The sequence below is a fragment of the Canis lupus genome, chromosome 34, assembly GCF_011100685.1.
Source record: "Canis lupus familiaris isolate Mischka breed German Shepherd chromosome 34, alternate assembly UU_Cfam_GSD_1.0, whole genome shotgun sequence".
NCBI classification, from domain to species: Eukaryota; Metazoa; Chordata; class Mammalia; order Carnivora; family Canidae; genus Canis; species Canis lupus.
In genome coordinates, this window is record NC_049255.1 from 27180631 (window position 1) to 27194066 (window position 13436).

At 38.0% G+C, this 13436-nt stretch overlaps 1 protein-coding gene across 1 annotated transcript in view; it reads left to right on the forward strand.

The window, feature by feature from the left end:
• The window catches only part of PPM1L (protein phosphatase, Mg2+/Mn2+ dependent 1L), a 326371-nt gene that overhangs the window by 222747 nt on the left and 90188 nt on the right, over nucleotides 1-13436 (forward strand). The window contains exon 2 of the mRNA XM_038583768.1: nucleotides 1805-1979. Coding sequence (XP_038439696.1) covers nucleotides 1805-1979 — 175 coding nt within the window. The remainder of the gene's footprint in view (nucleotides 1-1804; nucleotides 1980-13436) is intronic.

Genomic DNA, 13436 nt, shown 5'->3' on the forward strand with positions numbered 1-13436 from the left:
CTGGAAATAAAAAGTGTTGTGTGCTATATTTGACCACTCTGAGGACTGATCTATAACTTTTCCTCATCATTTCCCGGTAGGCCTTTCCTGGAAGGTCAATTGTCATTATTCTGGCAAGCTTCTCTTCATCTTAAATTGTACTAACATTTAAAAGGAAAACTCTGAAGGTCACAAAAAAACATTTTAAGATCATTCTTAGAAATTACAATAGTAAGAGCACTGAAACAATACAGAAATGTGGGGAGTAAAAAGTGAGTATGTTCTGCAATTGGAATATAGCCCTCAATATCTTCTCCCACATGTATGATATTACAGAATAGCACATATACGTATGTGTATGCTGGTATTCTGTGACTTTGTTTTTTAATCTTAACAGTAATACCATGACATTCTTCCTTGCTGGTACCTATAGACCTATCTCATTTTTTTCCAAGGGTATAGAACATGCTGTTTGATAAAAAAAAAAAAAAAAAAAAAAAAACCACAACAAACCCCTGTTGATGAGCATGTACAGTATATATGTCTGTGGGTGTGTTTAACTCAAACTTGTCTTAAATTATGCAATTAATAGCTATATGGGAATTTTTTAAAAATATTAAACTATGTGGAGGGGTCTTCTAGGCACTGCTAGGCAGTCCTTCTTAACAGTTTCTTTTATTTACATTTCCAAGTGGTTGTGAGTATAATTTTAAACAATATATGTATGCCTTTATTTATCTTATCAACTTCAGACTTTATGCATGTGATGCAGGGCCATACTGCAAGGAGATGCCAAACTCGTGGCATTCTTAAAAGGGGTGTTTTAAGAATTTCAGAATTCCCCTGATTCATACATGCCTCTCTATCATTTAATTTCTCTCTTAAAGTTCTGTTTAACTTTTAGCTATGATTCTCAACTGAGAGGGAGAAGAGTATGCTTTCTCCAGCCCATCAGCAGAGCATATCAGAATCTTTGGGGAGGTCTTTTTCAAAGTACGCATGCTTTCCTTCCTACCTTAAATGGAAGCATGCTTACTTGGTTGAAAAATCACTGCATGTAATTTCAGAGGTTACTCATCTGGAGGCTTTGGGCAGATTTTGTAGCAGAGAAAAAACAAGTTAAGAATGATGTGTGTGTGTGTGTGCGTGCACATAAGAAATAAATATATATATATATAAAGAAATGAAATTTCTTATAAGAAATTAAGAAATTTCTTATTTCTTATATATTTATAAGAAATATATATATATATATATTTTTTTAAGTGGTAAACAGTTTAAGGAGCATCATTGTCCTAGATCTCTTCATTCTCTGTTTATCCCATTATTCCATCATCAGCCCCAGCAGAGCACTCTCCTTTCTATTCACTTCATAAGAGTTCCTATGAAGCATTAATGAGCGTAGAACATCAAAGCAGAGATGTGGATCTCATAGCATAGGTGGGCTCACTGCTGAGATAAGTGACTAGCTTCTACATTCTAGACAAGGGCAAGTGAGATTTATATCCAATAAATAGGATAAAATTATGATCATGGAGCCTTCAGAGTTCAGTGGAATAGTTGAAACTGAGTATTAACTCGTTGTATGCCAAACCAAATCCATCATCTCTCATACCTTTAAACTTGGTGGAAAATTCATGCAGCTCTGTGAGTCTATTTGAATATCCATACTTAGTAGAATGGACTCTAAAAATGACAACGACGAGGATATGCTTGTCCAAAGCATTGATTCCGCAGTGCTTTGAGTTTTCCCTACAGCACGTGAGGGGAAGGAAAAGCCTAAGATGAAAAATACTAATGGGTTTTCTATCTGTTTTAACTGCAGACTGCAGCTGAATATGTAAAATCAAGACTCCCAGAGGCTCTTAAACAGCATCTTCAGGACTACGAGAAGGACAAAGAAAATAGTGTTTTGTCTTACCAGACCATCCTTGAACAGCAGATTCTGTCAATTGACCGAGAAATGCTAGAAAAATTGACTGTATCCTATGATGAAGCAGGTATGTTTGTCTTTACACACACACACATACACTTTTTTTCTCCTTGCAGAAGTGTCTTTATAGACTTTGGTTACAATTAGGCCCTTTTCTGAGGTAGAAGATGAAGGGCAGACTGGATTCAAAGTTATATAACATGGATTAACAGTTTTTTCTCTGAAGCTTTAGTATCAAAAATTTCATCAAGAGATTTCTAAAAATGGCTCTTAAATCAAATCCCTCTAAAATTTTTGCTCTTTTTTAAATGGAATTTTTCTGGCCTTTCATGAACCATGTACTCTTATTGATTTAATCGTTTAAAGTGTCACTTCAGTTTTGGATACCAACTAAAAACTTTTACATCGATAATCCCAGGATTGTTATTACTTCAAGTATTATTTTTTAATTTCAGAGATTTTTTTACTTTTTCTAAAGAGGTACCTTTTTTCTCCTTGAAGTTTCAAGGTAAACTTCAATTTCTTTTCCTTTACCTCCTCTCATGAATTCCCACCCCTAATACCACATTGGAGGCTTTGGCTTACTACCTGCTTTAAGTTCATCCTATTTAAGGGAATTTCTTAATAAAGGCATGGACAGACTTCCTTGTAACACCATTTTAATTTAATATAAGGTCTGTCAGCTAAAGCCCAATTTTAATGAAACCAGTACACTATTACCTGGATTTTTAAATCTTTAATAAAATTACACTTAGGAGAAATACCCAGATTAAAATTGTCATTACTTGCCCCTTACTCCCCCTAAATGGAGGAAAATATAGGAAAATCGGTTGCTAATGGTCAAATGTTGATAATATCAATCCCCATTTCAATATCAGGAACTTCTGTCTCTGGTTTCACAAGGAAGTTGTTACTTTGCATTTTATTTTCTTCCTCATGATCTAAGCAGTCTCAGTGCTGACATTCTCAACATTTGATTTCAAGCTTGAATAGCAAACAGAAGAGCAAATATAAAAAGCAAACATTATGCTACCTATGTCTAAGCACTACAGGAATTTTCGAGTTGCCAATCTGCTGCCATTTACATTTTGCCCTCTAAACCCTTTACATCCCTGTTAGAATCTACATTTCTAGCCCAAGACATCTCTACTCTCTTTCTCTTTTGCTTATTAATTTTCCAGACACATTGGCTTTCCTCTGCCTGTTGGGTGGTTGGTTATTTGATCTCTGTATTTGTCTTGTTTTTAACATTCTTTTCTTTGGACTTCACATTTGTCTCCTCTCTCATCCCTGATGAAATAAAGTAAGGCTATGATCAGCCCAATCAAAATAATATAAATATTCATAGAATCTCAGAGATCATAGAACTCGTAGCCCACCCACTTCCTGTTCCCATAACCATTTTATGCTGAGAAAGCTGGGACCCACAGACCTGCCTGAAATCACATACTTAGATGTAGAGCTGGGACTCCAGCCTCCTAATTACTAATCAAGCTGGGCTTTCACTGCACTCAGACAGGTTCTCATTCCCTCAGAAGGCATTTGTGGAATGCATAGCAATATCCTAGGTAGTTGGAAGAAAGAGGAAAGAGTGTTGAAAAGAGGGGGAGGAATCTGAGATGCAGAAAATACAAATCTTGCTTAAAGTCTAGCTGGGGAGCTGAAACATCTGTGTATGACTTCTGGAAAACAATGCCTGAGGCTCCATAATGATGACAAACTATCAGAGGTAGGCTGAGGGATGTGGAGTAAAGGGATAGTGAAAGTGGCTCAGATTTTCAAAGGTATTCTTTTGGGACCAACATTAGTTTAAACCCTGAAGTACAAATCATGAACGTGGTTTTATGAAGAGAAGAGAGACATAGTCTGTGTGGATGACGGGGCTCAAGTGGACACGGAGGTGGTAATGACCATCAGCCTCAGCCTCTTCCCACTCAATTTTACCTTCTTTGGGAATAATTTTCCACTCACCTGCACTGTTGTGAAGCAACTACTACTCTGCATAGAGACACTTATCCGTGGACTTTAGGGGCAAATACTTTGGGATGGGATTTGTCAGTAAAGCCTGCAGTGTGAAGCAGTGGAAGGCATACAGGGTCAGAAGCTGGAGATCTACATTAGGGGACTTTCCTCTGGCTTAATACTGGTGTGAGCTTTAAGCAAATTCATCTCATAGAGCCTCTGTTTCTGCATCTATAGGGTTGGGCTAGTAATTACTCACAGGGTTATTATGATAAAATATAGCATGTTTGCGGAAGTCCTTAGAGATCATATTGCAAATGCTACTAATGTTGAATGAGAACAGATTTGGATCTTGTCTGTCCCTCAGACCAGTTTAAAATGCCTTTAAGAGTGTTTTCTTGGCATATAATGTTTGGGAAGACAGAGGGAAATTTTTTTTTTAATGAGATTTTAATAAATGATCTTCAGATGCTTTGAGAAGTCAAGCAACATCTATTTGTTAAGTCACCTATCTGGGCCTGATTTACCCTTGGTCGTCATTCCTGCATGAGATGACACATTTTGTGGGGGCTGAGTATATGTGTATGAATAAATGAATGTCACTATGTGTTGTCAGATCAAAAGGTCACTGCCTCCTCCTGCATTACTCATATACTAAAGATTCCATTTAAAGAAAGAGAAAATACAAAAAAAAGATACTGCTGTTTAACAGAAAAAAATATTTCATTGTAATACAAAAGAATTGGGATAGAAAATTGGTAAAAAATATTACATATATATGTATATATCCAATACCTTCAGAGACAAACATCCTATACTAAGACACTCATTGCTTCTACTGTTTAGCTTCTTATACTATCCCAGCTTTGATGTTCTCACATTCTTAATTCAGCTTTCCTAGTTTGAGGAAGTAGTTAATTGTTAATTGGACACTAGCCTGGTCTCTTGAGAGGTTAATTTGTCTTTAATGCTCATCCACTGATAAATCAGCCCAAGTGACTTACTGACAGTTGCCACCATCTGTGGCTTCTAAACTTCTAAAAACCAATTAATGAAAAAATACGTAGACACTTGTCTGAAAGCATTGGCTCAGAACCTTTTCTCCCTCCCTTCTCTTTCTTAATCTTTCCTTCTCAGCATCCTCCTCTCTTTTCCTTAAGTATCCATCCTTAATACTTTACTCACTCACAGTTCAAATATCTGGCAAACTGACAAACCTGAAATTTAGCAAAGAAATTAGAAGTTAGGATATGCCACATGCAGCCATACCATGTTGCAAATTTTGTGGACAAGCCCATACAACAGAGGCTTTAGATTCTTACCTATCATCTATATATATTTATTTTATATTGTTCTGATTAATTAGGTTATATTTTCCAATGTGATATTTTCTTTTTTTAAATTCTTTTTCTGACTTGGAGTGCATTTTTTTTTTGCAGGAATAGAGATAAGTAGAATGATATAAGACAATAGTAATTATAAATAATCCTACTTTTGTAAACATTTGGTGCATTTCTCAAACTCAAAGCATTTTTGAAATATGGTTGATATTCTGTGGTTTTATATTCTGCTTTCTTCACTTAACATTAGAACATAAGGCTCCCTCATTTCATTAAAACCTCTTTATGTGAAGATAATTTTAATGGCCGCACAATATTCAGTTCTTAAAAGTACTACTCACTAAACGTTCTCCTGTGTTGGACATTTATGGTTCTTATTTGTTTCTGCTATAATGAATTGTGCTGCAATGAATATGGTGGGCATTTGTCTGTGTTTCATATTACTCTAGAGAATAGACTTTAGAAAACAGGAGTTTAAAATTAGAATTAGAAGGTGGGGGAAGGGGATGACAATTGGAGCAGACACTGAGGACAGCAAGGAATACGAGTAAAGAGGAAATCTGCAGAAATCTGTAAAAAGCAGTTGTCATATTCCCAGCATTGCATTACGCTCTGTGAAATCGGCATTTGTAGACTCTATTAGAGAACTGACATGACTGATCTTCAGAGTAGTGATCTTGACTCACAGAGAATGTTAATTATATTTTGTATATAAAAATAGAAATTGTGTAAACCAGTTTAGAAAGACTTTCATCAAAGTGGTTTATTTTTAAGTTTTGACAGGAATAAAGCTGTTTTGTGGTATAATTGAAAGAGGTGTTGGAACCAAAAGACCCAGACTATATTCTAACTCTAGTGCCAACCAGGTATATGATCTTGAGTGAGTCACCCAACCTCCCAGAGGCCCATTTTCCCCTAAATCAAAGGGATAGGGGCACCTGGGTGACCCAGTTGGTTAAGCATCTGACTTGGTTTTGGCTCAGGTCATGAGATCATGCCCCGCATTGCACTCCATGCTCAGTGAGGAGTCTGCTAAAGTTTCTTTCTCCCTCTCCCTCTACCCCTTCTCGAACTGATGCTCTCTCTCTCTAAAGTGAACAAGTAAACTTTAATAAATGAATCTTTGAATAAAAGACATGAACAGGATCCCATAGATGTCTTCCATTTCTAAAACTAACTGATCTCGACACTGGAAAAGTCAGGTTCCATAGTTTCTGCAAGTTGGTATGTGACTTTATCTTGAACCTTCTGCTTGCTCTATTGCCTTTTTCTTCCCCCTCTACATGGCCCACATAATCTGTACAAAATATCTGCTAAAACAAAACAAAACAAAACAAAAAAACCATCTCACAGCTTTCCAGGCATCGGCACAAGAAAATACCTAGACATACTTTTGTTAGTGGGATGGGGAATGAGACTGTAAGAGTCAAGCAAAACAAGATTTTGGAAGGAGAGGTTCTGAGCCATCGTTCATGGATCCTCATTATCACAGCTTAGAGGGATGCCGATGCCTGGGTGGCTCAGCCGTTATGCCCCTGCCTTCAGCTCAGGGCGTGATGATGGAGTCCCACATCAGGCTCCCTCCATGGAGCCTGCTTCTCCCTCTGCCTCTGTCTCTGCCTCTTTCTCTCTCTCTGTCTTTCATGAATAAATAAAGAAAATCTTTAAAAAAAAGCTTAGATATTTCTGTTAGCATTTATTAATACTAAGCAGAATTCAGAGTAAGAAGAAGGGTGTATTTTGCATTTGATCTATGAATGTTTTTCTTTGAATTGAAGTACAGGTTCATACACATTTCAACAGGTTGGGTTTAGCATAGAAAAATTTACAAAGAAAGCAGTGGCATGATTTGAGAAGAGATCAAAATAGCATTTCACACTGTCTCACAGAGCATCATTAGCATACATTTTCTTAATTTGTCATAGTGGGCAAAGTGGAAGGGTTGAAATAGCTGGAGAGGGGATCCTTCTTCGTACTATTTATTTTTATGCTGGTATATCATTCATATTTCTTCAAATAATCTCAAGTTGTTTTTAAGGGTTTTGTGTGTGTGTGTGTGTTTGTTTGGGGTTTTTCTAGTTTAGGCATGAATAAATAGCCGACATGTGCTCTGGTTAGGGATAAAGTAGGATGGCTTGTAATGCCTTGTATTTGAGGGAATTGTGAGATGAGTAGGGCCATTCATTTGAGAGTAAGATTCTCTGCCTCACACTCAGGAACCCGAAGGCATTGGAAATGGGAGTGAAGAGCTGTCTGCCCAGTGTACCTGTAGTGGGCAACCTGCCTACTCCTGCCCTCCTCTGCAGGCCTCGGACACAGTTGCCTAAGTTATTTACTGATTAGAGCTTCATCTCAGAGTTAAACCTAAGACCAGCAAGGGTTTTACTTCTGTTCTGACAGTTCACTAAAAACCCATATAGCTTTCCGATGAGCATATGTTTCCACCTTGTCCGGAGAGCACCAGATAGTGCAGATGAAGCAAGGGAGAGAACTCAGCTGGCTGTTTGTTGTGTTCATTTGGGCATCGGTAAAGCTGGGGACCTGCAGATCCATTTACAAGTGTCAGGCAATCACATACAACTTTCCCAGAGGAGGTGAGATAGAAAGAGTGGCATTAATTTTTTAGCCTTTGCTTTGTGATTCCCTGATGCAGCTCTGTATTAGAAATTCCCGGGAGCTGTGCCCAAGCAAAGCTACCTGCCGTGCAAGACGCACCAAGTCCTATAATGTAGTTTTGGAGAAATAGCTTTTAAAAAGGGTGGAGAGTGTGCTCTAAGCAGTTTAGGAAGTAGCCAGAGGGTTTACCTCCTACTGAGCTTATTTTATTCTTCGCAAAATAGATGGTACCTTAAAGTTACACCTACGATTTAATTGAGCCATTAATGTCAGAGTAATCAGTGATCTCAAAAGGAAAGCCATTTACTGTCATGGGGAAAAAATTGAACACACATTGGGAAACTAAACCAAGGAAAGAGACTGTGAATTATTTAGGGCCCTTTCAGGTTTTCTAAGAACATAAAAAATGCAGTAAAAGGCATTTGCAGGAAGTTCTTCACTCTAACAAATAGAGTAAATTTCTCAGTATGTTTCTCAAACACATCCTGAGGGAAGGAGTAGCACTAAGGTTTCCTCACTTTATATCTTCAATCAGGACCTCATTTCTGAGCTCAAAAGATACTCTTGCCAGAGCCTTGATTACAGGATTTGGAAAAAAGGGAAAAATAGGGACCCAAAAGAAACTTATTAAGGGAAATTCAGTATTGATTGTACGATCTCTAACACTAACTTCTGAATTTCTTTTCTTTTCTTTTCTTTTCTTTTCTTTTCTTTTCTTTTCTTTTCTTTTCTTTTCTTTTCTTTTCTTTTCTTTCTTTTCTTTTCTTTTCTTTTTTTTTTTTTTTCTTTTCTTTTCTTCCTTTTCTTTTCTTTTCTTTTCATTCCTTTTCTTTTCTTTCTTTTTTTTCTAAGTAGGCTCCCTGGAGCCCAACATGAGGCTTAAACTCATGACCCTGAGATCAAGCCCCAAGCTGAGATCGGGAGTCAGATGTTTAACCGACTGAGCCACCCAGGTGCCCCCCAACTTCTGTATTTCTGTAAAAGACTAAATCTGTTTTATTTTTCCATTATAAGAGTGATATAAATACATTCTAGGACATTTTTTTTTAATGGCAAAACAGAAAAGATAATCTCTAATTCTACCACTTAAATATAACCACTGTCTTTAGTATAATTACTTCCACTCATTTTTCTCTGTTGAGTTTTAGTTCTTTATGCCCAATTATATTTTTTTTCATGTAAGCCTGAAATGTAGTCATATCTCTCTATGCTCTTATAAACTGCTCAGAAAAGTAATTGTAATGGTTACAAAATAACCTATTGAGTGGATATGCCATAGTTACCATTCACATAACCTTTTAATATTTCTAACATGGTGCCTCCCTTTTTTATCCACAGTTGAGTTCTCATCACCACGTAGAATCCCTGAGTTTGAAGGTCTGTGAAAAGATGAGGATGATAGTATTATTAATAAAAACATAATGAGGACTTTTGTAATGCAGCCAATTGTTAGTCATTTGACAGTGGGAGCAGAAGACTAAAATAGGTGTTCAGAAACCATTTATAAACTGAGAACATCTTTCTGGCCAATGATAGCAATCTTTTTAATCATGCTAATTTATTTGAATTTTAGTTAAATTCTTACATTTCCCCTTTTTATCATAGATTCAGAAAGCCAAGGGGTCAGGGAATAGTAACAAAGTAACTTCACCATCTATAAACTAGAAAACTCTAGGCCATAGCTGTTGGAAAGTATCCAAACATGTCCATGAGCTCTGGAGCCAGTTTCCGTGTCTGTGATGGGACATTGCACCTCGCTCTGCTTGCTTTCTTCCACTGTTAAAAAGGACATTACATTAGGTATTTTCTTAAGTTTCTCTCAGCTTTACCAATGTGTGACTCTGTCTTTAGTTCATTTAACATTCATTGGTTTATTTAAGTACCCACTCTGTAAACATTTGAGCACCTGTGAACCCGGCATGGTGCCTTCCCCTGGGAATGCCCCAGTGACCATGTGGCCAGGTGTGTGTGCATGCATATGTGTGTGTGCACATGTGCGTAGTGGTGGGAGGCCAGGGAGACGGCAGGAGTATAACTGGAATACGTGGAGTCGGTCCTGTAGAGGGTATGTTCAGAGGACAGTGTATGTGTGGAGGAGGAAGGAATTAGGTTTGGGATGAGGAAGTGTTCTTAAATTAGAAAATCATAAGAGAATCCATAAGCCTCTTGAACCATAATGTCAGTTGCATTTTTAAAGGCAGGCTTATTGTGGCTAATGCTTTATGTCCTCTTTGCTTCCTGTGATTATGTACCAGTGCCTCATACAGACCTGCTCTTGCCCTCTGCCTATTGTGCCTCTTCTGCATTTTACTTTTTTTTTTTTTAAGATTTATTTATGTACTTATTTGAGAGAGAGCGCACTCGAGAGCACGCACACATGCGTGCAAGTAGGGAGAGAGACAGAGAGAGAATCTGAAGTCCAAGGCAGGGCTTAATCCCATGACCCTGAGATCATGACCTCTGCTGAAACCAAGAGTCAGTTGGACACTTAAGCAACTGAGCCACCTGGGTGCCCCCACCTTCCACATTTTTAAGTGTTGCTCTCCAACTAATATTAATTAGTTTACATTAATTAGCCCTCATCAATATATTATCAGCATTGCCTGTTTTCTTATGAGATCTCCAAAATTTAAAGAAAAAATAATTCAGACTGAATTTTGTGGAAGTCATACAATGGGGAGTTATTTTTTTTTTTAAATCACATTCCCCAACTTCATTTTGCATTTTTAGCAGAAAGCCTCATATCCACTCTGAAAATACATTGATCCAAGTTTTGTAGTGTGCAGAAAAAAAATTTTTAATTTTGAAGAACTGTGCTGAGAATACTGCAAACCGCAAGCTGACACTGAGATTCAGAATCAGGAAGCGCTACCTCTAGTGATTAAAACATTTCAATGGAGCTGTGTTTATCTTTCTAATCAAGTTGTCATTGTTTGCCACAAGGGAAGTAATGTTATTACCTGCTCTAAAGTAGTATTTGATTACGAGGACTTAAGAAAATGTGTACACTTCAAAGAAAATAATTGTACCAGGTGGTCATAATTTAGACTGCATTGGCCAGCCAGAGACAGGCTGCTGATAGTATCTGTATCTCTTCCTCTCTGCACTATTGGAATTTTGTAACCACGATTCTACAGACTTCGTTGGAATGCTTGTAATAAATTTTAATGAGATCCAAGTTAATTGTAAAACCTTCAGTCTGTAGGGAAAAATAGGCGAGTTTTTAAAGTGCCAGAATTTCTAATGTACCGTGACTGTCCATTTGCAGTAGTGAGATGTAAGCAAAATGCATCCTCTGGCTGACTTTCAGACTCGGAAGATCTGTAATCATAGGCAGCTGGACTGCTGTTTAATGTCATTTTGCAAGAATGTTAAATTTAATCTTTGGGAGCTACCCGACACTCCAAAGTTTCATTCGGTAAATGGCCTTCTGAAAGGCACCATTTTCAAGCCACCCTCTCTTGCCCAGAGAAGTTTTCAGTGTGTTTGCTTCTTTAGTTAATGTCCTTGTCTTGAGGCTGTGTGGCTTAGGCCATTTCTGATGAGGCCGAAGTGATGAAGAGTCTCTGCAGTACCTCCCCTCCAGAAGCACCTGAATGTGCTCTTGTAGGTCTGTAATCAGTCCAAGGGAGCTATAAATCAACCACAGAGAGATCACCATGACAAACCCTGTTCATCCAACACACACGTCCGCTGTGTACGGGGCTCTGGCTAGGTGCTGAGAGTCTAAGAAATGGGGAAGGACAGTCGACTATAAAGTCTTTTCCCTTTGAATTTATTGCTACTGTTGACTGTGGTCTCTATAAACCCATCCTCTAACTGAGACTTGCCTCGAAATGACACCTTTACTGGCTCCTTCCTTACCAGAGTCAGGGCTTTCCATTCCTCTCACCTCGGCCCTCCTTGTTCAAGGAGGTAACACAAATTACACTCTTGCTGTTTCTATCCTACTTTCTTCCTCAGAGTTTGATTTACATACAATCAATATATATACACATATAATAATGATGTTACAATAAAAATAAAAAATCAAAGTCAAAAAAAGAGAAGGCAGCAGATGTACTAGCCATGAAGAATAGACAAAATAAAAATGTTTTTTGCAACAGGGACAACTTCTCTTCTGGTACTAGAGCTTATGTAGATTTTTTTCAAAAGGCATCTTGTAAAAGGGACATTGAACAACATTTTATCAACCTGGATTCCCTTAAAGCAGAGCCTAGAACAAAAGCCCTGAATGCAGATAGTTAATTTAGGAATGGGGTCCCAAAGAACGGAGGAGTGAGGGGCATTGGGAGTGGAAAAGGAAGCAAGGGAAAAGAGAAACCAGGGAAAGCTAACATTAATGAGGACACATTATGGAGTTGGCCTCCCCTGAGGGTGACTGCTGCTTCTGCCTACAGAGGAAGCTTATGAACTGCATCCCAGACCACCCACTAGGAGGTGAAAGTAGAAGCATTAGGTACTAGTCCCACTCCTCACTTGTCAACTGTAGCTCCACGCATGTGAACTTCTCTGCACTTCTGGTTTACATATGCCTGAGTGCTGAGTGGATCCAGCAGGCTTGCCACACCTTGGCATTGGGGAAGCTCCCGGGAAGGAAGCTAGTAATAAATGGCTCAGGGCAAGGCTGAATTGGGGCTGATCTGGTGCCAGCACCAGTCACCAGGTTAAAAGGTGGGACCAAGAGAATGCAAAATGGTAAGTAGGAGGAGTCTCATATGAGCGCAACAAATGAAATCTTAAAACAACTTTATGGGAAATACATGTGAGTTTGTTTTATTGTCATTTCTTGTATAACAACCATCTATAAAAGCCAAGGATACATTATTCATATTTTTCAAAGCTCTGGTATAGCATGTGGCTCTATCCAATGCAGAGAGTGTTCAAATGCATTTATAGGAAAATCTTACATACAGCAGAAGACAAAAGGAGAGAGTATTTTGTTTGATGTAACAGCTGGCAGCTTCCCAGCTCAAACCAAAATAATTGACTAATCCTCATTTTTATGGCTAATGAATTCAAGTACCTGGGCTTTTCAACCTGAGAAGCACAGTGAGATCCAGCTTTTCACCAGTATAAAAATTAATTACCTTCCATAGATAACTCACAACAGTGGTTACTCTGGAGAGGAGAAGCTGGGGAAGAAGACTTACATTTTTATCCTCTTATTGTATTGTTTGAATTTTTAACTTCGTTCATGCATTTTCTATTTTTTTTAATTTTCAAAAAATAAATAAAACTAAACAAGCCTTCCTAGCACATTTCCCCTTATCTTCAATGCTGGAAATAGAATATAATAAGTCTGAAAGCCATTCTCCTGGTCTTCAATAGAGCTTATCACTCCTAAGTCATATATATCCCTGGAATAAGTCAAGAAAAGAACTCAGCAACAAGGTCAGCCATCATGGAACTGCAATGTCAAGGTCAGAGAAGGTCAGTAGAGAGACCAACTCTACCAATGGACAGACACCTGGGCTCCAGGGCTTCTGCCATAGTGTTCTTGGTAGTCTTTATGCCCTGAGCCAGCACTGGTACCAGAGTCCAGTGAGTGCTAGCCTTATTGCAAAAAAAAAAAAAAAAAAAAAAGAAAATTCACCTGAAAGAGA